Below are 23164 nucleotides of genomic sequence, written 5' to 3'. Positions count from 1 at the left end.
GAACGGTACTTGATCTATGGGCATGACCACAATAGTTCTGTATGATTTGAAGCTTTTCAATAGATCCTGAAGCAATCATTAAGTCGTTCCATGCAAATCTATGTTGCTACAATCTTCAACACAAAATCAGGATAAATCCCGCAACGTTTGCACCAATGTTTTCCATCAGTGAGAAGACACCGCGTCCACCACGAGTTCCTGAATTCCAAGCTATTGTTCTATGCGGATATGGCAGCAGGTAAGTCTTCTTCCTCATATAATGATAGAAAGCTACAACAAAGAAAGCTCACCTATATGTCATAGATTATACCCATTAGCAGCCGATGAAGGCGTCACGAAAGCATTACTTCCAGTCGCAAACAAGCCCATGTTATACTATCAGCTGAATTGGCTTGAAAATGCTGGTGTTTATGGTCAGGAAAAAGACATCAACTCTAGTTTTGTGATGACAGTGTGTTAATGACCCTCCTTTTTGCACATAGACATCATCATAGTCACTCATCCAGAAGCAAAGCAACACGTCCGAGATTATATGGAGAAAATGTATGAAGGTGCTCCTGAAACTAAGGCTGAGGTCGTCGCTCTGCAAAACTATGACGGAACTGCTGATGCGTTACGATACATCAAGGACAAGATCAAAGTAATTAGCTTCAATCAATCGGATAATGGATATTAATTCAGTCACGTCTCAAACTTACACGCTGAACTCTTTAATAGAGGGACTTTATAGTCTTGTCATCCGACCTGATCACAGACATACCCGCCCATCGCGTCCTAGACGCATTCAGGCTCACGCATCCAGCCATGTCGGTCCTATTCTACGAATCTTTAAAACCAGATGCCGGATCGTCACTAGAAAAAGTCGTGAAAGAAGATGCTGTTGAATACGTCGGCATATCACCATTGGATGCTCGGCTAGTGCTAGCACCAAGAGCCGAAATAAGAAGTGAACTGCCTATTCAGACATCCCTGATTCGCAAGTTTCCTGTATTTCATCTACATACGGGGTTACGGGATGCGCATTTGTATGTGTGTAAACATTGGGTGTTGGATTTGCTGGTGCTGAATCCAAAGATTGCTAGTTTGAGGGCGGAGATGCTGCCGTTGCTGGTCAAGTGTCAGTATTCGGAGAAGGCTGCGAGGGCCGCTCAAGTCGATAAAGGTACAGCAATGTCCACATATAAAAGACATCAATCTCGTTTTTTGCTTTATGCTTCAGGCGTTCCAGTCGTCCTGAATCAACTTTCTAACATTCGTCCCTTCCTATAGCAATCTTCCCACATCACCGCCTCCCAACCACATCCCAAACACGAGTAACCCCAACACCAACACCCACAATATCCATATCAAACCACGTACGAGTCACAGCGCTCGTAACTCGAGACGGATATACGGCGCGAGCAAACACCATAAGCAGTTATAGTGAAATGAATCGTCAAATGACCAAAGTTGTAGGTGATGCTCGAATAGCTGCCACTGCTGAAATATCACAACGAACTACTGTTGGACCTGATTCTATGGTTGGTGATGGTACCAAAGTTGGTGAAAAGTCAATCTTTAAAAAGAGTATTGTGGGAGCTCATTGTGGCATTGGCAAGAATTGTAAGATTACGAATTCTGTGATTATGGATTATGTTGTTTTGGATGACAAGTGAGTGAAGGTGTTCGAGAGGTGGATTTCATAGCCTTGTTGCAGGTGTCTGATATCTTATTTCCTCTGTCCCATAGTGTTAGTTTGACGAATTGTGTGATTTGCTTGAATGCCAAGATTGGCATGAATACTGTGCTCAAGGACTGTGAAGTTGGAGCTCGGTTTGAGATGGCTGCAAATAGTAAGTCGTTGTGCCTTGACATTGAGGTTTTTTTGCCCTTGGTTTATCTCACGCGTTATTTTAGCTCAAGCCAAGAACGATCAATTTGTAGAAGGACTATATGATTAGATAGACGTTAAAAGTTGTGTAAATAAAACCACGCTCGCATCTTGCACCATTCCGACACTGCTTCAAAATTTTATTAGACACACTTGCATCAACAGGTTGATTTCGAACCAAGGAACAAGATGAATGGTGTTGCAGGTCACTCAGGCACCTCAACAGGCGTGCGGACAGGTCTAGGAGATGTGACTGTCAACAACATCAAGCAGCTCAAAGTGATTTGTGAAAATTCAGAACATTGGAGTTCGTTACAGGAAGAATTGAAAGTGGACGACAAGTTCTGGAAGGATGTTATAGAGTCCGGGGAGCTGGCTAAGCTATGTATGTGGATGTATCTTCTAGCTTGTTTTTAGAGAAATGCTAGGCATTTTACGAAATGGATGCAAGTTGGCTGAAGATGCGTGTAGACTGACTTTTGCATTTCTTGTTAGTGTATTATAATGATATACCCGTTGCCGCTATAATATCACGTCGAGAGGCCGAACTACCTTCTTCAGCACCATCATCACCAAAAACCAAGTTACGGATTCTGCTTTTAAATACTTTGCCAGTGTATAGGAATCTGGATTTAGGTAAACATTTTACATGCCGTTGACATTAGTGTCTTGAGAATGGTGGCTAACGAATATGTCATAATAGAGACCATGCTCGTCGAGCACATACATCAACAAACAACACCCTCTACCAAACAATTCTATATCGAACTGGAAGCATCGGATGAATCAACAATCGCCTTATTCAACAAGCTGGGATATGTTAATGCTACAGGAGAGGGGGTGAAGGCTTCCAAGACGTGTCTTGAGAAAAGAATATGAAAAATAACGACATTTGATACTACATTTGCATGTTATGGGCATCAGGAATTCGAGAGTGGAAGCTAAAATATAGATTTTGGTTTCATTTGCCTCTCAAACTGAATGTTGAATTTGTGGATGTTGGGATTGTGTTGGAGTTATGAGATATGAGAGATTCCCGAGGATGTTTCAGAGTTTCGGTAAATCGATTTGATACGCGTCTTCAATGAGGGGTCACAACGTAGGAGCTCGAACCAGGATGTACCGGTATAGATGGTACTATACTGTGCAAGTGTGTTCCCGCTTCGCCGTCTACTCATAAACCCTTGCACAAGTCATGTATCGTGGGAACAGTCACATGACGAGAAATCCATGAAAGAGACCAAAACGACGCTGGAACCACGAATTTAAGCTCTGAAAATGTGCTTTTATTTGATATTTCAGCTATCATACGATCCTGCTGCTTTGTAGCTTTGATGTTTCTTGCTTTGACTTCCTTCGAGACCCACTTTATCGTTTTTATGCGAAGTAAACGTGGTCAATATATTTGATCGGTTGACCCTTTACAAAACTTTCGATAACAGCCGTGACGGTGTCGGAATTGTCTTCTGGCGAAAAGTGACCTAAAGTATACAGATGGGATGTTAGCATCATTCTGCACACTTTGTTGGGGATTTCCCAGCTTATTTCAAAGACTCTTCCTAAAGTCCTCTCTTCCACATCATTCCTCCTCTCTCACAAGGACAAACAGCAACTCACCAGCGTTCTGAATCATAACAATCTCATCACAACGCTCCATAGAGACTGATGAAAGAAGTTTCTTCCACTTGTCTTTGAAGTATATTGTGATTTGATCCTGAGCACCATAGACAATGAGTACTGGCTGCTTCATGGCCTTCAAACGGTGCTTGATTGTATCGACGCGAGCATGGATATCCTCATCGCTGTGTAGTCCTTCAGCAAGTTCGGAGAAGAGGATGGCAAAGCTAGTTGAGGGGTGGGTGTTTTGGTTAGTCTTATGCAGAGTTGGCTCAACAGCAAACTTTATTGTTTACAAGGGTGTCAAGCGCCCTGGAAACATTGGGTGAATCAAACGTGGAAATCTAGAGAGGTTTAAATTTGAATGTGAGTCTTGTGTCATTCACTGCTGCCGATCAGAAATCGTCTATAACCACGAAACAAAAAAATTTATGAAAAGCCTACGTCTCAAATACCGTAGACAGCACCGATGATGGGTAGGGAGCTGTATACCCATGTACCACACTCGTTGGAGACTTTGGTGTGATAAAGCGGATCAATGGTTCCAGGAAAGTGTGTTTACCGAGAATCGCGGTATACTAAATTGACGTGGAGTATGTTACAGACAGCTTCTACTTTTCCAAACAACGTTTATGCGCACCATTTGTAAGGTCATGAGCATCAACGAAGCAGAAAAGTCAGCTTCGTGACCAAGACTGACTCGACTTGGAAGGAAGGCATCCATAAGGACAATGTGTTTGAGGAAGCTTGGAGATTGGATTCCGTCTAGTGCACTCAGTCCAATCACACCTCCCCTAATGAATGAAAACGATCAGTGACAGTTCAACTGCAAAAAAAGATTATCACAAACGCTACGACGACTGCTACCACGAGCAATCACTCTCATACCAGTCATGCAACACCATAGTCACTCCAGCAAGCTTCGCATGGTTGCAAAAGCTTGCGAGCATATCCACCTGGATCTTGATTGAGTGTGGCTCAAACACCAACTTGTCACTCATTCCAAAGCCAATGAGATCAATGGCAAGGACACGGTGATTCGCTGCAGCAAGTTGGTGCATCACCTTCGAGAAACACAAGTGAGTCAAAGATAGAATGAATTCAAGAAGTCAGTAGGGCAAAACGGTGAGACTGCTACTTTGCCTATAAGGACGAAGACGAGGGTCAGTTCTCCGTTTTACTTGACGTCCAAGATCTTTAGCAATGAACTGAGAGAATCTTCACGAATGTGCAACCAAACTTACGGAACAGAAAGCTCCAAGATGGATTTCCATGGACAAACAAGAATGTCTCTCCAGCCCAGTCTCGGTCTCCATTCCTTGGTCCAGCTTCGACGTAGTGAATACGAATACCTTTAGGTGAAAAAAAACAAGCACATGTCAACAATCACCGATGAAGCTGCAAAAATCCTGGTTTTATCTGACTTATACTTACCATTCCATTCAAACCACTTCTTTGGAAAATCGTATTCTACAAAATGGGAGAAGCATTCTGGAGGTGTCCTCAAGTATGTTCCTTGCGGAAAGTTTCTCTCTGCAGGCTCTTTTCCACGTGGTTCCTAACAACCAACGTCAAGTCAAAATGAGATTCTCTTTTCCAGAATATGAAAGCCTTCATTATGAAAGCGTTTTGAAGTCGTATACTTACAGGCGATCGTTCAGCATTCCATAGCCTCATCACCTTTCGAATCCTTGATGGCACATCACCAACATGTCGGATCGAATATACCACGGCAAAGACCGAAAAGGTGAATAAAAAGACGACCAGTCGAATTAACATGAACTGGTACGTCCATGAAGCGACTCCAAAGATCAATGAGAGAATAATGTCTCTCAGTGTTGAGCCAGCTGGTACCTTGACGTCTTCTGGTGAACGGATTCGTTCCACTGAAGGCTGACCTCCTCTCCTTGGAGACTGTGGAGGCGTCATGAGAGGGCCTCCTCTCTTGGACATTGTGGAGTGTCTGTGTCCTTGAGAGTGTGTTGTGGTTTTGGTAAAAGTTGAGTGCAAGAGACACAAGGTGTTGTCATGCGAACTCCTGTCAAATTTCATTGAACGAAGACGGACGTGTCATTGGAAGATTCCTCATTGTAGGAGCGTTAAACACGTCCGTTTGGACGTATCAGGACATTTCGAACCATTCTGAAGCTTGACGTTTGCTTTTGAAAGTTGACAGACTTGAAGCACGACCATTGAAGTACGTACGAAGAGAACACTTTTCTGTTCTTCAGAGGGAGCGTCACAGCCAACATCGATTCCATCAATTGAAGAGCGTTCGTCCATGGCAATTGAACCAGTGGTAAATTCCGTTTGTAAACCTGGGCTCCGAGGAATATATTAAGTTCCAGAAACTTCAAATGTTCAATGATTTTTACAATGGTTGAGTCGTGATAGAGGGCTCTGCCTCTCTAGCGACTGCTCGTAATCTCTTTGTCTCGACTCCAAGAAGTGGAACATCGAGAGGATACGGCCTGTTATCCCACATATGTAGAAACAGAAGAATGCCAGCATAACTGTCATTGGCAGCATAGTTTCGTTGTTTTTCTGGCAGCTCCTTCTCCCAATTGAAGAGTTGTGCCTTCTTGCTTTTGTCCATTATTTTATAGAGCTAACGGAGAGAAGGCACATGAGTCAAGTCTTGAAACGATTTAGGAGGTCAATTTCACAGCATGCACAGCAAGACAACGAGGAACAAATGAACGGGGGGAAAAACGCTGCATGCTTGATGAAACGACATAGTACATACCAGTTCTTCACACATCTTTGCCAATCCCATTCCTTGTGCTCGCACAAGATCAGGAAACACTTTTCGTCCGAGAGCGTGCAGTTCCAAGTAAGCTTTCATATCAATACCCTCCTCCTTGAACAGCTTCCTAGCATCGCCAGTTATTCCAGAACCGAGTTTGATGATGCTTGGATCCTCAATAAGCTCAATCAGAGATTTGTCCCATCGCCAACCTAGAACCGCGAACGTTGTTAGCAACTTGTGTTGCGTCTGCCAGCTGGTGCAAAAGCTAGCCAGATCCACCAATTCAAATCCGATGCTTACCCATACGAGACACATGGAAGAGTGCGATAATGTTTCGAGTAGAGATTTGTACCAAAGCAGTTGGATTACTACCAGCACCCTTCTGAAACTTTGGTTTATGTTCGAGATCAAACCCCACAACTTTGTAGTCCCTTTTGCCAATGCGATACGACGGCTCATCCTTGAGTGCTGCCCTATTGAATGCGATTACATCAGAACATTGACTATATCAGAACAGCACAATGGGCAAGATGTCGTGAATTCAAAATCATACCGGACAGCTTTCATGACACGGACAGCTTCCTCAACATTGCTAGCATATCTAAGCCTCACATTTGGATCATCCTTATATGAGAGCGGCCTCGGCGCAGTGATGTCCTCGCCTCTGCCACTCATGGCCAGCTGTAAGAAATGAGACTCGAACTAGGAATCAAGCAAAGACGACCAATGGCGAAGGACACGAGTCAAATGCGTTTAGAATATAAGAATAAACCATTTTATCCCGAGATCCAGGCTCCATAGCTCGTTAGCGACTTGATGAGCAGCAAACATTTGTTTTTGGAGAAGGCACGTCTACAGTACACAGTTTCCTTCCTCTGGTCACCAAAGACGATCTGAGCGCAATATAGCGCGTATTCTAAGCATTTTCGCGTAAGATCTTGGGACGACACACCGGTAACTGGCCGCTCGAATTTCAGTGCAACCATGCTACCATTCCTTCAAAGTCACGCACCACACGTTCAAACCAAAACAACAAGACTAAAGATGGCACAAATGATGCTCCCATCCACTATAGCCAGTCGCATTCCACGTGAAGTAACTGCTCGTTACAATGAAATGGTCGCCACAAGACGAGAATTGCATGGTAACACGGTTTTTGACTTTGTGTTGGTTTGATGTCAGTCTGCACGCTCAGATTTAACATCTGGCTGTACTTCGTACATCGTCTTTGCTTTTCCCTCCATATTTGCCGGGTACTTCGACCAATACCAAACATCCACTAACCTATCATGTCCTTTCTAGCCAATCCTGAATTGGGCTATGAGGAAGTCGAGACTGCCAAGCTTATTGTTCAGAAACTTCAAGCCATGAAGGGTCTGGAGATATTCAAGGGAGTCGGCCAAACTGGCGTTGTTGCCCTGATGAGAGGCAAACGTGATCATCCCTGTGCGTAACTCAAACTTGAATATGATGCCAAGTGCCTGAAACGGTCGTCTTACTCGCCCAGTTACCTTCTTTAGGCATCTTATTACGGGCTGACATGGATTGTCTTGGAATTGACGAAGACCCAAGCAAGTACTCGTTTGTTTCTCGAAAGCCAGGTGTGTTTTCTGTCTGAGAGCTGGATTCCTCGCCTAAAGATTCGCATATCCTTGTTTAACTCGTGTCTGACTCATTCGATAACGGCTTGTAGGTCGCATGCGTAAGTCACTTTGATGTCTTGGACAACGCACAATCACTTGGAGTCGATCTCATCATTACGAAATAGACGCCTGTGGTCACGACGGACACGTTGCAATGCTCTTAGCTGCGGCCGAGGTGGGTCTCGGCTCGTCCGTGTCTCGAACTTGCCTCAACTTTACCCTCTATCGATAGATCTTGACAGAAAAGTTTGGTGACAGATCCTTGAACGGAAGCATCAAATTCATGTTTCAGCCTGCAGAAGGTACTCAAAAGAGTTGTCTCAAAACTTGACCCAGCACAGAACGTATTAAGACGTACTTTCTTCCCTACTGATCACTGTTTTATTGCGTCACACTCTCAACCAACCCACAATATTGTAATTTAGAGGGAGGAGCTGGCGCAAAAGCCATGATTGATGACGGTCTCTTTGGTCTTGGTGGAATCGAAGTCGATGAAGTGTATGGCTTACATCTGGGTTCCAACTTTGCATTGGGAGACGTTTTGATTGGAATCGGTCCAGTCATGGCTGGTAAGGCAAAAATGACCCCGTGATTGCCTTACATTCGATATTGTTCAGAACCAACACTCACACATTCTTTCGACAACAGGCTCTGACGCAGTAGATTTGACCGTACAGGGTGTAGGAGGACATGGTGCATACCCTCATCTCACAAAAGACGCTGTTCTCGTCCAAGCTGCCATAGTCCAAAGCCTCCACACCATTGTCAGTCGAAATGTTGCTCCAGATCAATTAGGAGTTTTGACAATAGGTAGTGTATTGTATGACCCCAACCAATTTTAGTAGGATGGGACACTGACCACTCTTGCTGAACTAGGTCATGTCAGTGCAGGATCTGTACGAAATGCTGTCGCATCAAAAGCTACTTTATTGGCTACAGTACGAACAGTTGATGCTAAAGTACAAAGCATTATGAAGAAGAGAATTACGGAAGTTGCGGAAGGTGTCGCTCATGCTCATGGTTGCAAATGCCAGGTGCGAAGTCTTGTCATTCTGTTGTGCTTCCACTTCAGCACAATTGACTTACAACTCAGTGACTAGGTCGACTATACCGTGCAATATCCAGCTACTATAAACGTTGGAGAGGGCCCGTACAAACTGGTGCAAGATGCTGCCGCCAAAATTGTCGGCAAGGAGCATATCCGTCTTGTAAAAACACCTCAAATGGGTAGTGAGGACTTTTCGTTCTTGTTGTTGGAAAAGCCAGGAAACTTCTTCTTTGTTGGTATGTAATTCAAGACCATGATCGGAAACATTTTACTGACTTTTTTAACTTGAATGTGTTAGGAGCTGCACCCACCGCCGATCTCGGATCGCATCCACACCATTCTCCATTGTTTGATTTCAATGAACAAGCCATGCTTATCGGATCCAGTATCTTCGTTGAATTGATTGAACAGCGAATGAACCTACCAATGAAGCTGTAGTCGAAACGAAATAGTATCTCTTTGTTGAATTGATTGAGCAAAGAATGCGTCTACCAATGAAATTGTAGTCAAAAGCAACATAAAATCAATAAAACTCTGGTAATAGTAAAATTGTAGCAGTTTGATGAGATCTTTGCTTGGCGAACCCGTAATATGAGCGACTTCTTATGAGTTGCGTCCAAGTTCGTTGTTGGGCCAAAACAAGCTAAGCTTAGTTTCGTCTGAGTTGTGGCGAGAAAACAGGGTTGGCTGCAACTGGGAGATTGATGCTCGTGATCTGTCTTGCCTTATCTGTCTTGACCTCTACTAAACCTGGTACTGTTTGAAAATGATTGATTTAACAAGGACAGACGATACTCCAACATTCTTCAAGGAGCTGCCAAAGGTAAGAGATATAGAGAGCAACTTATTGCCCAATGTTTGGCTCTTGCTCTAATTGGAATGATGCAGTACAACGTCGAAAGTGGTTACTCATTAAACGCGTCAATCATCTAGATAGAGCTTCACGCCCATTTAAATGGATCCTTGGGCATTGGGACAGCACTGGTGCTCGCTGAAAGTAAAATTCATCAATTGAACATGAAGAATGCTTGTATCTCACCGAATGCTGCTATCGTAGGGAAACAAGATCAAAAACTCTATGCCGATGTCAAACAACAATATGAAATGGACACAACGTCCTTTCAGATTGCTGACTTCTTTCCTTTATTCAAGCTGATATATGCACTGACGGATACTCCATCTGCAGTAACGTTTGCTACGGAGCAAGTCATTTTGGAGTTTGCGGATGACGGGGTTGTTTATTTGGAGCTTCGTTCGACCCCGAGACGCACGACAGGTTAGATTCGAACGCAGAGATTTACTTCAAGGCTTTTGCTTACATGATCTATGATTTAGGAATGTCAAAAGACGAATATATACAAGCCATGTTTGCAGGAATTGAAGCATGCAAGGGGAAGAACCTGGACATTATCGTCCGCGTAATATTGACTATTGATAGAAAGGCTGGGCTAGATGATGCGCTAGACACGATACAGCTGGCTGCCAAGTACATGTCTGAAGGTGTTGTTGGAATTGATTTGGCTGGTGATCCATTTGCAGATCATTATCAGACGTATTCGCAGGCAATCAAGAATGCTAAATCTTATGGTCTTAAAGGTGTGCTTTTGGTGGTGGTTATAAGTACGATTACAAAATGCTAACATATTGATATAACAGTCACCATTCACTTTTGTGAAATCGAGGGAACTGAAGATGAGAGCATCTTGATGTTACAAGATGCTGATAGACTTGGACATGCGACGTTCATGTCTGAGCGGGTTAAGAAGGAAGTGTTTGAAAAGGTTAGCTATCTGAGTATATCTGAGTCTTGCTCATCCCTTTTTGTAGCTTCTCAAATTCTCGTTTTATAGAACATACCCATTGAAGTCTGCATGTCTTCGAACGTCATATGCAAGACCGTCACAGCTTACACCGACCATCACATTCAAACTTGCTTTGAGGCAAATCACGCCTGTTGTATATCAACAGACGACAAGGGTATTTTCAAATGCACATTGTCGAATGAGTACTACATCGCGTCGAAAGTACTTGGACTTGATCGTGATCAGGTTGAAAAGCTGGCTAGGAGTTCAATTGATAGTATTTTTGGAAGTGAGGTGGACAAGGATGCTTTGAGACTCTGTTTTGATGAGTTTCGACGTAAAGAGCAGTTGTAGAAATTAATGGAATATATTTTGATACCAGTTATACGTCCTTAACACGTGTATGTCGCGTCTGAAGTTTTAAGTCTGAATCTTCAAAGCGGAAGGCTGTGCTGTGCATCACAATTTTGATTCTGGAACACAAGCAACACTGCCAACTCATAAGAAGTAAGCGCGATTTAAAGAAGTTGATTTCGTCTCATTTATCGCCATAATCAATATCGTCTGATTTCCTCTCACTTGCTAGGCAACATGAACCCAGCAGATCAAAAACAAATGGCAGCGCCAGCAGGTGCTCAACTCATCCGGGACGAATTTGGACAATTCTATGGAGGAAATTTCGAAATCAGACACCGGTAAATGATTTCGAACTTTATTCGTCATTTGTTGGAAGCATTTCCGATGTTTGGACAAGACAAATGTCTGACACACGTTCACCACGCTGCTCAGCGATACAAACACAATTTTGATCTTGAACTTGCAAGGCGAGGTCCATGCTAAACCGGGCACCATGATCAGTTATACGCAAGGGGTGGTAATCCGAGTACGTGAAACATGCTGATGTACACACATTGCATCGGACTATGACTCATGACTGAAGCAGCACTCATATGCATCGCTACTACTGCGTAGGGCACATTCCATTTCACATTCAAGAATATCTTTACGGGAGATCAGACTGCGTACTTGCACTTACGTGGTCCTGGACAAGCTACGTTATCCAACCATGGACTTGGAGACATTATTGTGCTCTATATGAACAACAGCCAGTGGATTACGAATCGTAATGCATTCCTTTGTATGACTGATGGTGAGCACTATGTGCATTCTCGATTTTGATACCATCTGTATTCCATGGAGTGCTAAGATGACATGGGACTCTGCCCATCCACTCTGACCAAACCACTGTTTTTTTTGCCGCAAAAGGTATTCAACGTGACTCGAAAGCCCAATCAATTGGCAAAACATTCATGTCTGGAGCTGGATTGTGGGTTCATCATTATACAGGAACTGGCACTCTGTTCCTCGAAACATTTGGAGCGATCTTATTTCAGGATGTAAGGCATCGAGAGCCATTATGTAAGGTTTTTTGATGCTATGCACACACGATGTTGACCTTGCCTTTTCTTGTAGCTTCAACCTGGTGAAAACTACTTCATTCACCACCACTTTGTTGTTGCTTGGAACTGCCAGGTAGACGAGTTTCTGGTGCTGTCGTCGCTATTCCAAATCAGGCTGACGCAAACATTACGCTGATTTTGTAGTATGGTGTGGAGACCATCAAGGCTGAAGGTGGATTTTTCTCGAAACTTGCCACCGGAGACTTTTGGTGAGTACCTGTCAAGAGTGGTGAACGTTCTGAAACAAGACATTGGGTTGTTTTTCGCTCTCTTCCTCGCTTCTGCTGACCTGCCATCTCGCTCTATCTTTAGGATGTGTAGATTCACTGGTATGTATAACTCTGTGTTAATGATGTTTGGAGTGACTTTCAAGCAATCAGAAGGGCTCAACATCCTGATTGTTTGTGGTTAGGTCCTGGACGAGTTTACTTTCAATCCAAAAGCGCAGATGTGTTTGGAGAATGGATTTCTCCATACATTCCTCAAAAGGGTAATTGAATACTTAAATCAGTGTAGTAACGACTAAATTGGGGTTTGACAATGATCTTGTCTTGTAAATGAGTGAAGTTGGCCATCGTTTCTCAAGTGCGTCCAAATTCACCGAAACACGCTGAACCATATTTTGTCCAACGATTGCAGTGAGAACGTACTCTACTACCTTTAGATTTTGAAGGCCTGATCTTAGCGAGAACGTACTCTACTACCTTTAGATGTTCAGGGCCTGATGTTACGACCTTGGCAATGCTATGCCTCCTTCGTGTTACCAGGCCCTGATTTTTATTACAAATTGACACTGGGTCAGCTACGTGTCGCATTCACAACGACCCAAAAACAATACCAAAAGCTCAGAACCTTCTATTCCCACGGCTCCCCATAACTTTTGCAACCAAACATCTATCGAATTCAAACTAAATCTTGTACGAACAGAAATGAAGGTTTTTGTAACTGGTGCTTCTGGATTTATTGGATCGCGTGTGGTCCCGGAACTCATCCGCGCTGGCCATCAAGTTATTGGTCTTGCTCGCTCTGATGAAAGCGCCAAGAAGCTAGAACAGGCTGGTGCTACTGTTCAACGTGGATCTCTTGATGATATTGAAAGTAAGCAAACATTGACTGCCAACATTCAGCAAATTATTTGTGGCAATATGTCAACTTTTTCCAATTTGAAATCACCAGGTCTTAAAGCTGGAGCTGCTGCGTCAGACGGTGTAATCCATCTCGCCTTCATTCACGATTTCATTCACGACTTTTCAAAATATGCTACCGCGATGGCTGCTGATCAGAAAGCTATCGAGGCTATTGGTCAGGTACTAGCAGGTAGGGAAATCTTGATATTCATATCGCGTTAAACGTTGCTTTCAACTCTCTCTACACATAGGCACGAACAAGCCCTTCGTTGGAACCTCTGGCACAATTAGTCTCAAACCTGGGCAACTTTTAACTGAGGACGTAGCATGGACTGAAGGACGTGGCGTGTCTGAAGTATTGCTTTTGGGGTTTGCTTCTAAAGGTGTTAGGTCAAGTGTGATTCGACTCTCACCCACTGTAAGTGTTTCACCTTCAAGTCGTTACAACCAACCGGATCTCATACTTTTCATATCTGAATGCAGGTACACGGTGACCACGATCAAGGTTTCGTTCCCGCTCTTATAAACGTTGCCAAGGGCAAAAAGCAAGCCGGCTACATTGGCGATGGTATGGCCAGAACGAGTTTGTTTAGCGTCTTAACCGCAACTAGCTAACGCACTCAAACTATAGGTTCCAGCCGTTGGTCGGCCATTCACGTATTGGACGCCGCAGTCCTGTACCGACTTGCCGTCGAAAAGGCTCCAGCTGGAACCATCTTGCACGGCGTTGGTGAAGAAGGAGTAGCAACAAAGGAGATTGCCACAGTGTTTGGACGTAAGCTGAACGTTCCTGTGGTATCGCTTACTCCTGAAGAGGCAATGAAAGACATGGGCTTCTTGGGTCACTTTTTCGGGATGGATTCACCAGTTTCGAATAAAAAGACACAGGAGATCCTTGGTTGGAAGCCTACGCATAAAGGGCTTCTTGAGGATTTGGAGACTGGCACGTATTTCTAAGTAGTTTTTTATCATTGTGTTAAATATTAGATCGTGTCGAAACCACTCGGAATTTGATCGTGGGGTTTAAGAACTGGCTAAAATACATCATTGGCTGCATTTTGCCATGGGTAGCTACAAAAGAAAACCATTGTTCTGAAGCATTTAGTATGGCAATTAATCAAAGACTGGTCAGAACGAGAAATTTCGAGTCTTCCGTTGATTTCTTATCGAGCGAGCAGTCGAGTGGTATTATAAGGCTGTAGTAACCACTAGAAAAGATACGATCCTCATTGTCCTTGCCCATCGAGCTTTAACCCGACTTTGCAAAGCCTCCCTGCGTCGTTCGGCAAATGTTTGCATAAAAATGACCAACACCACCATCGTCTGAAAGCTATGGCTCTAACGTATCTGGACGTCCATCTATACTACACGCTTCCACCACTAGGCATCCTCCTATTCGGAGCTTATCCCTTCCTCACACCTACAAACGTTGCATCACTTGTATTGCTATGCTGCATCGCATTCGTGTATACCACACCCTGGGACAACTATATAATAGCTAACGGCGCGTGGGATTACGTGCCAGGATCTGTAATTGGCACGGTTGGCTACGTACCATATGAAGAATACGCATTCTTCATCATCCAAACATTGGGAACTGGTGCATTGTGGATTCTCATTGGGAGGTGGAATTTGTTTATACTGGGATTGAGGAATACGTCGCAGGTAAGTTGTAATATTTTAGAGATTGTTGCCTCACTTTTTGGAAATATCCGCTAGTTGAAGTAGGTGAGCTGACTCTGGAAACTATCGATTTTTTCGTAGATACAACGAGCACTACCATGTATACTGTTTGCACTGCAATTTGCTATAGGCTGGAAAAATGCAATACCTGGAACGCCGACATTTTATTTGGGGTGTTTGCTGTGGTGGACGGCTCCTCCACTCTTCGTACAATGGTACGCTGCAGGTCCTTTTATATACAGTCAGCTCCATACCATCGCAACAGTAGTAGGAATCTCTACGGGATATCTTGTATATGTAGACCATGTAGCACTACAACATGGAGCGTGGCATATTAGATCGGAAGCCATAGTAGGACTGATGATTACCAAAACTGTACCATTGGAAGAAGTACTCTTCTTCACACTAAGCAATGTCATGATCGTATTTGGATTTGTCGCTATTGAGCGGACATTGGCTATAATGAGGATGCAGAGACGGATTCATTCGCATTTGACATACTCGTCATATTGGCAAGAGCTGGTCTCTACCACTTTAGCAGCAGAAAGTACGCTAGATCAAGAGTACTTATCAGATCTAAGTAAATCATATAATGCAATTCTATTGGGCTCGAAATCGTTCGCCGTAGCATCAGCTCTCTTCCCACAAGGTGTACGAGAGGACGTTATAGCTCTATACGCAGTATGTCGATTCACAGACGATATAGCCGACAATCCCGATATAAGCACACCGGAAAAGAAACGATTGCTTGTAGCGGTATCGGAATTTCTTGATGATGCATATAAAGGGAAGATTGACTACATCCACCATACACGAATACTGGGATGCGATAAGATATCTGCACTACGATGCTTTGCTAAAATCACAGATCGGGTCCCTAAACGTTGCATGTTGGAGTTGCTAGACGGATATGATATGGATGTGTCTCATACACGGATTGTGTCTCAAGAGGATTTGATCACGTATGCAGCACGAGTTGCAGCATCGGTTGGAGAGGCCTGTGCGTATATAATGTATAAGAACGAGGATTCGAATTGGGATTCAACAACACTAGAAGCCAAACAAGCTCTTCGTCGTGCTCGAGACATGGGTATCGCACTCCAGCTTGTAAATTGTGCTCGGGACGTTGGTGTAGACGCTGAAGAGATACATAGGTGCTACGTCCCCGAAACATGGCTAGGGAAAGATAACGTCAAATCACTAATGCAGCATCCGTATAACGATTTGGACATGTTAAAGACTATGTCTCTAAGACTGTTGGAATTGGGTGATACGTATCGTGCTTCTGCTGAAATCGGAATTGGGATGCTTTCAAAGAGTAATCGGCTACCGATATTAGCTGCCCTTCGTATATATTTTGGGATTGCTGAAGTTATTAGGACTCATCAGTCGTATCCACGACGAGCAACCACCGGACGTGTTTACAAATTAATGACACTGATAAAGACCTTATATATAGAATAATTTCTGTAAAGTACTACTACGTTGTATTTAGGTGGGAATAAGACATACAAACTATATGGGACTGGGACACTATCGACCTTCTGGTTTACGCGTATCCTTTACGAAGACCTTGATTCACTCTGTTTTGAATCCATTCAGCAGCCGTGACACGTTCCCCAGTATACTTGGATTTAATGAGCTTTGATGGTACAGGCTCCAAAATGGTATCATCTTCAGGTCTAGCGAAGTAGACTACCGAGTATCGGGTCAGGTTTCGTTGATGTGGTGGTGGAATTGTCACGCGGTGGATGTTGGATCGCCAATAGCCTTGAGTCTACAATGACGGGTGATGGGTAAAACACCGTGTATGTATATACATATATATAGCAGTGAGATGGTACACACCCAAAACTGTATAGCATCTCCAAGATTGACGATGATAGCCCCCGGTACAGGTTTAACGTATCTCCAAATACCATCATCTGGAGATTGGATTTGAAGGCCTCCGACTTCCTGATTAAAGAGAAGAGTAATGGAACCAAAGTCCGTGTGTGCGCCCATCAAAGGACCATCTAAATCATTGCTTCGTTAGTTAACACTTTTACAAGGAATGGCACGACACGTACCATGATAGTCTGGTCTTGGAGGAGGGTATTTCAGCAGTCGAATTTGATCACCACTTTTAGCATTGTATCTGTGGCCTACATCGATATCAATGAGTACACGTAATCATCCCGGAAAGCAACGCATGTAGCACGTACGTTGCAACAGGTAGCTAGGCGGAATCTCCAAAAGGTCAGCACAGACCTTCAAGATCTTGCAAACTAGCGAATGACACTCCTCGGTAAAGAGTTTCGTGTCCTCATAGGCTTGAGCCAGTGGATGAGGCTGTTGAATCTTGGCTTTATGCTCGTCCTTGAGGAGATCCTTGCTAATATTATACATCTCGTTCCCGTCTGGTCGTCCCTTGTCATCAGCGACTCTTTCACCCATTCCCTTGTATCCAAAATACGTGGCCTTCATGTTGTACTTGTTCTTTTCAGCATAAGGCAAGTTGAATGTGTCCTTGGCCTAGATTTCGTGAAGGTGACCAGAGTTGTTGACATTGTGTCGCTGAGTCTCTCACAGCGGATCAAACATCAAATCAATACATGGAAAAGGCATTAATCATAACCGAGTATGTATAAAAATGAATTGAGCGTGTTTCAACACCAGCATAAACCTGGCAAGGCTCGGAATCACCAAAACGTGGAAAAATCAATGAATGTCGGTTTTTGCAGCGACCACTTACAAGATCAAACATTGCTTGGACCCTTCGAGAGTTGACTGGAGCGTTCAAGAGCACGAAGAATCCCAGCTTTGTAGCTGCTTGGTTGACCTCCCGGTCAAATTGTGGAGTTGCGTAGTTTTTATAATCGATTACAGGAAGCTCTTGAGTGGGAATTGAAGCCCATGGATCCTTTGACATGTTTGGAAATAGCTTAAATGGCAGTACTGCTTAGTCCGATACTAGAGCGATTGCTAGTGAAATGCAACGAATGTAGGCTTTAGTTGGCGACTGGGAGTTTGGAAGATTTGCGGTCGGGTGTGGCCAGTGACGCAAAAACTTGCAAACTCAAGATGATATATTCGAAAATCCGTAAGCTAGACGTGGCAAGTTGCCGGCATCGAGAAGGGAGCACTTGGTTGCTAGGTGGGTTCATCTTGGTGGTCTTTGGTGGCAAATCAGTGCAGTGTCGGGGGGCTACTTGTTGTCAATTAGAGTCTGATAAAGTTTGCAGACGCTCATCACCATGCCATTGGCATGCAGACCCATAAAATTCAATGCACGGAAATTCTTCTGTCGCTGGAGGAGCAAGCATCAGGAACCTATCTCCCAGCCGGATCCATTCGATTATTTGCACGATCTTCCGGTATGGAGGCGTCATCATTTCACGTTTGGAAACACTAGATACTGAAACTTTATATCAATGATCTATCTTAGTTTGTTACAAATGTATTCATTGGGAGCAGAACTAGTCGTAGCGGGCATTCAACTGTTAGCACTCACCAACAGCAAACAACAGCACCCACGTCAGCCCCGGAAGCTGTGCCACAAATCGCTGTAACGTTAGATCCAGATGCAATTGAAGAGATCTCTCCTGAAACGCCCTTTCAACCAGTGCAATCGCTACTCGATGTTCCTGGCTCTGGCTCTCCACGAGGGTTGAGAGTATCTATAGAGAGCACCATATCGATTGGAAGTCGATCGAGTAGTCAGAGAGCCATGGTCGAATATGAAGCTCAACGATCTGCCCTTTCGCCGCCGACGTACAACTCTCTTACATTTCCCGGAAGGTCTCTGGTAGAATATTTGGCGCATGCGTCTTACTTTCCGCAACAGGTGGGTTGTTGCTTTATTTTGCCACGGTTTCAGAAGGACTGACGAAATTTTTTGTGAATTCAGCCTGACGAGTTGGAGATTGTTGAAGGTGATTTCATACTCATTGAAGCTATTTACCCTGATGGTATGTTTAGCTGGTGCTCATGGCTTGCACATTGTTCAAGAGCTTACTGGCTGTATTATTACTTAAAGGTTGGGGCCGAGGCCATAATGTTACTACGGGCCTGTTTGGGATGGTTGCCACGACCATCTTGACGCTTGTCTCGCACGAAAACACACCTCCTTTGGACTGTCTTGGTGAAAAGACGCTGCAACCGGCAGAGGGAAGAGTTTTCGATGTCATGCTGAGTTACAAGTATGTGATCGTCTCGACATTCACTGCAGACTGATTGAAGTCTGACTAATTGACTCATCCTAGTTGGGCGCATATGGAACAAGCCTCAGTCATTGCAGACTACCTAAGATCAAAAGGCTTCGACGTTTGGATGGACACGAGACAGCTAACAGCCGACATCTTCCAGTCAGTCGCTCAATCTATCTTATCCAGTAAAGTAGTCCTGTTATGTCTCACCGCCAAATACCAGACATCAAACATATCCATGCAACAGCTGAGATTCGCACTAGCCAAAGAAAAGAAGATAATAGTAGTACAACTCGATAATGGGCCTTTTAACGACTGTATGGAATTGACAAAGGACTTCCCACACTTGGATTTAGCAAATCAGCCCACGCGAGAGGCTAGAGAGACGATTATGCAGTGTTTAAAGGACAGTATTTTGAATGCTATGAGTGACGCATCTGTTGATCCGTGGCCGTCTAGTTCACGATCTCCACGAAGGCTCACACAATCAACGCAAGGGCCACCAAGTCGGCAAATAACGAGACGATCACCAGAAGCTGATTTAAAGTTTTGGCTGAAGCCGTTAGATTTGAGACAAGTAGTGCATTCTATCTCTCAAAAGAGATTGAGTACTACTAGGTCTTGGCTGATACGAGAAATCATTGCCTGGATAAAGGAACCTAACTCTCAAGTTTACTGGTTATCTGGAGTAGCCGGAGCTGGTAAATCAGTAATAGCAGCCTCATTAGTCGTAGATTGCAAGAAGGACATTGCTGCAAACTTTTTTTGTAAATTTGATGAAGCAGGACGAAACGACCCATTTACCATGTTAAATACCATTGCCTTCCAACTTGCATTATATTTCCCTGGCGCAAAGGACGAGTTGACGAGACTGTTTAAAGAAGATCCCAATTTTTTGAGTGCTCCCACTTCCGTATCCTTCCATTTCGAATCATTAATAGTACGGCCAATGACTTTATATACAGGTCCGCCGTGTGTTATAGTAATTGATGCACTGGAAGAGTGTGGATTAGAAGGGTCTCGACTACGTAGAGAGGTGTTGCATACTTTAGCTAGTAACTGGTCTCGTTTACCACCACAAGTAAAGCTGTTTATGACCAGTCGACCCATGAGAGATATACGGCATCAGTTCTCTCAACCGCCTCGACAGCTTGATCTTGGCAGTGACGACAATTTGGAGGATATTAAACTGTATGCTCTGGATCGGGTGTCGAAGCTGAATCGCTGGTTGACTAGTCCTGATATGGTAGAATCGCTTGCTGAGAAGTTGGCTCAGCTGTCTCAAGGATTGTTTGTATGGCTATACTTAGGTAAGTTATGAAGTTTCAAAGTTGATGAAATAGTACGATTTCCAATGGAAGTTTTTTGCTTTTAGCTTGTGAAGAGCTCGTACGTAGTACCGACCCAGGAGAACTGGTAAACCAATTCTCAATCCACGTACTCGGAGAATCTGAAGAACGAATGATGAGCTCTATATACGCCCGAGCTTTAATCATATCACACGCAGGAGCTTCAGACGACAGCATGAAACTATACCACACAGTCGTCGGTGCCATAGTAACCTTACGACAACCCCTCTCAGTCGAAGGCCTGACTGCTCTACTCGGCGTATCACTAAGCCGGACCAAAACGACTCTAGCACGTATCGAACCACTCATCAATGTCGGAGACACCAAAGTCGAGATGATTCATAAATCACTAGCGGATTTCATCACGTCATCTAATCGGTGTGTTGGTGATGCAGCGCCGTATTGTATTGATACGGAACGCATTGAGAATATGTTGGCTGAACGGTGCTTGGACTTACTATGTAAGAATCTGGCATTAGATCAATCGAAACTGCCTACACAAGTAGATCGGCTGAATGGGATAATTGATGAAAGTGTTGCGCCGTATCTGCGATACGTGTGTCAATATGCTATAGAGCATCTGAATGCAGTCCAGGCTCCGGATAGACATTTAATAGTAGGCATATCACGTCTTGTATCCATGTGGGCTAGCGCTCCTCTACTTGTTGCTGTATCTAAAGGCTGTGGTAATGCCGTCAAACATCTCTTGGTATATGGTGGTGGACATTCGCTACTTGAAAAAGCTGATAATTCAAGATACTTTACATCTCCACTACTATGTGAAGCCACCACACGCAACTCTGCAACTGCAGTAGAGAATTTAATTAGATACGGCGGTGCTTCTGTTGAAGTCAGAGATCCGTCACAGTTTGGTTTTACACCACTACTGATTGCTGCTGGACTCAAGACTGGAGATGTTTTCGAGGTTTTGGCATCTCATGGAGCTGATCTTAATGCAAAGTCGACGACAGGGCAACCGATAGATGTTTTTGCAAAGTCTAGTACGATTATGAGGCTGCTGGTTGCTAAGAGGAGGCAGAGATATGCGGATGGAGACTTGGCTGAAATGGTAAATATCCTCTCTTGTACGTGGTGTTTAGCCATTTTACGGCATTCTTTTGCTTGCCTAGAGAACCTGATACCATCGACTCAACTCATACTCATCAATCATAGGACGAGCTGGATAAGGCTGTCATGAATGGCGAAGTAGATAGACTCAGAGAGGTCGATGACAACACCTTACTGAACCATCGTCATCGCAAACATTGCCAGTCTCTCCTCCACATCGCCTGTGAATACAATCAGATGAACATAGTAGTCTACCTTGTCGAAAAGGCCGCTCTTGTAAACTCACAGGATAAAAATGGGTGTACGCCATTGCACTACGCCGTCGACCACCTCGACATTGTGAAATACCTCGTAAAGCACCACGCAAACCCATTCGCCACATCACGATCAACACTAGCCGGCATCCATCATCAATCTCGATGGAGCACGCCGCTGCATGTGGCATCTGAGAGAGATTGTAGGGTTGATGTAGTAGAGTACTTGTCCAGCTTAGGACCATATCCGACACCCACAACGTTTTTCTCAGCAACACCGCTATCGCATGCAGCTGCATTCGATTGCCAGGAGATGGCGAAGTACTTGATTGCGCATGGCGCAGATGTGAATGCATCGTGGGAGGGTGTGACGACTCCATTAGGACATGCGTGTATGTATGGGCATTATGATATGGCTAAAATGCTGTTGGATGCAGGTGCAAATCCACATATTGGGACAATTCATCCGCCGTTAAAGGAACCGTTACCCGCCGAATACGATTCACCGGGGTACTCGGCACTAGGCCAAGCGTGTTATCACAACAATGTCGAGTTGTGTAAACTTCTACTTGCAAGAGGTGCTGATGTAAATTCTCGGAATGTCATGGTGCTCGAAAACGATCAGGATGTACATAGTTGGACGAACCTCGGATTAGCTGCATACGGAGGCAATATAAGTGTTATGAAAGTCTTGCTAGACGCAGGCGCCAGACTCGAAGACATGAATGTAGAATCCTCAAACCGGCAAACCGCACTCCATTTCGCTTGTAGTGCTGTATCCATCAACGCCGTCAAAGTGTTGCTAGATGCTGGTGCGTCCGTCGATGCACGCTCAGGAAAGGGAGATACGGCGCTACACAAGGCTGTGATATACCGTTGTGTCGATATCGCTAGACTGCTTATCCTACGCGGCAGTGATATGCATGCTGCCCTGCCAACTACAAAGGACGATTGTCTCCATATAGCTTCTAAATTAGGTGATACGGCTATGGTTAAAGTGCTGGTTGATTTAGGATGCTGTGTTGATGGAGTCAACTGCGATGGGGATACTGCATTGCATGTGGCTGTACGTGAAAGTCATTTGCAGGTAGTGAGGGTGCTGATTGGACGTGGAGCTAAGTTTGATGTTGAGAATGGGATGCATCTCACTGCAAAGGATATTGCGATAGAGAAGGGGAATAAGGATGTTATTAGACTGTTACAGTGAAGGAAGATAGATCGGACTGTAAGATAAAATAATAGTATATAGTAAGTTGTAAAACATAATCATGATAAAACAGAGATCTCACAATAGAAAATTGAATTCG

The 23164-nt window shown here is 44.1% G+C and overlaps 7 protein-coding genes across 7 annotated transcripts; 6 read left to right on the top strand and 1 right to left on the bottom strand.

The window, feature by feature from the left end:
• Nucleotides 1-155: 155 nt before the first annotated feature.
• Nucleotides 156-2749, top strand: SmJEL517_g01952 (uncharacterized protein; the record flags this gene model as incomplete). The annotated part of the gene is made up of 10 exons (XM_031167880.1): nt 156-238; nt 304-413; nt 483-640; nt 718-1162; nt 1270-1651; nt 1729-1832; nt 1897-1919; nt 2018-2255; nt 2366-2506; nt 2574-2749. The coding sequence occupies 10 exons, from the start codon at nt 156-158 to the stop codon at nt 2747-2749; spliced, it is 1860 nt and encodes a 619-aa protein (XP_031026172.1).
• Nucleotides 2750-3247: 498 nt separating this feature from the next.
• On the bottom strand, nt 3248-5440 carry SmJEL517_g01951 (uncharacterized protein; the record flags this gene model as incomplete). Its single annotated transcript, XM_031167879.1, has 10 exons — nt 3248-3351; nt 3488-3714; nt 3784-3831; nt 3932-4065; nt 4128-4281; nt 4376-4551; nt 4620-4630; nt 4732-4839; nt 4922-5045; nt 5135-5440. The coding sequence occupies 10 exons, from the start codon at nt 5438-5440 to the stop codon at nt 3248-3250; spliced, it is 1392 nt and encodes a 463-aa protein (XP_031026175.1).
• Nucleotides 5441-7280: 1840 nt separating this feature from the next.
• SmJEL517_g01950 (uncharacterized protein) lies at nt 7281-9365 on the top strand (the record flags this gene model as incomplete). Its single annotated transcript, XM_031167878.1, has 11 exons — nt 7281-7380; nt 7539-7682; nt 7757-7837; nt 7930-7938; nt 8005-8054; nt 8112-8181; nt 8305-8448; nt 8528-8689; nt 8756-8913; nt 8980-9163; nt 9226-9365. The coding sequence occupies 11 exons, from the start codon at nt 7281-7283 to the stop codon at nt 9363-9365; spliced, it is 1242 nt and encodes a 413-aa protein (XP_031026174.1).
• Nucleotides 9366-9693: 328 nt separating this feature from the next.
• SmJEL517_g01949 (uncharacterized protein) lies at nt 9694-11083 on the top strand (the record flags this gene model as incomplete). The annotated part of the gene is made up of 5 exons (XM_031167877.1): nt 9694-9750; nt 9861-10203; nt 10263-10523; nt 10584-10708; nt 10778-11083. 5 exons carry the CDS (start codon nt 9694-9696, stop codon nt 11081-11083), a joined length of 1092 nt encoding a protein of 363 aa, XP_031026096.1.
• A 237-nt stretch (nt 11084-11320) lies between these two features.
• On the top strand, nt 11321-12687 carry SmJEL517_g01948 (uncharacterized protein; the record flags this gene model as incomplete). The annotated part of the gene is made up of 8 exons (XM_031167876.1): nt 11321-11424; nt 11519-11612; nt 11702-11879; nt 11996-12126; nt 12203-12262; nt 12334-12398; nt 12502-12518; nt 12602-12687. The coding sequence occupies 8 exons, from the start codon at nt 11321-11323 to the stop codon at nt 12685-12687; spliced, it is 735 nt and encodes a 244-aa protein (XP_031026097.1).
• A 431-nt stretch (nt 12688-13118) lies between these two features.
• SmJEL517_g01947 (uncharacterized protein) lies at nt 13119-14273 on the top strand (the record flags this gene model as incomplete). Its single annotated transcript, XM_031167875.1, has 5 exons — nt 13119-13287; nt 13366-13506; nt 13568-13734; nt 13800-13884; nt 13948-14273. The coding sequence occupies 5 exons, from the start codon at nt 13119-13121 to the stop codon at nt 14271-14273; spliced, it is 888 nt and encodes a 295-aa protein (XP_031026094.1).
• Nucleotides 14274-18235: 3962 nt separating this feature from the next.
• SmJEL517_g01946 (uncharacterized protein) lies at nt 18236-23064 on the top strand (the record flags this gene model as incomplete). Its single annotated transcript, XM_031167874.1, has 7 exons — nt 18236-18355; nt 18427-18825; nt 18889-18949; nt 19018-19180; nt 19244-20496; nt 20562-21604; nt 21709-23064. 7 exons carry the CDS (start codon nt 18236-18238, stop codon nt 23062-23064), a joined length of 4395 nt encoding a protein of 1464 aa, XP_031026095.1.
• Nucleotides 23065-23164: the final 100 nt, after the last annotated feature.

This window comes from Synchytrium microbalum (genome assembly GCF_006535985.1).
Source record: "Synchytrium microbalum strain JEL517 chromosome Unknown SmJEL517_scf0007, whole genome shotgun sequence".
In the NCBI taxonomy this organism is placed as follows: domain Eukaryota; kingdom Fungi; phylum Chytridiomycota; class Chytridiomycetes; order Synchytriales; family Synchytriaceae; genus Synchytrium; species Synchytrium microbalum.
Note: the sequence above shows the minus strand (reverse complement) of the source record. Positions and strands in the feature narration are given on the sequence as shown.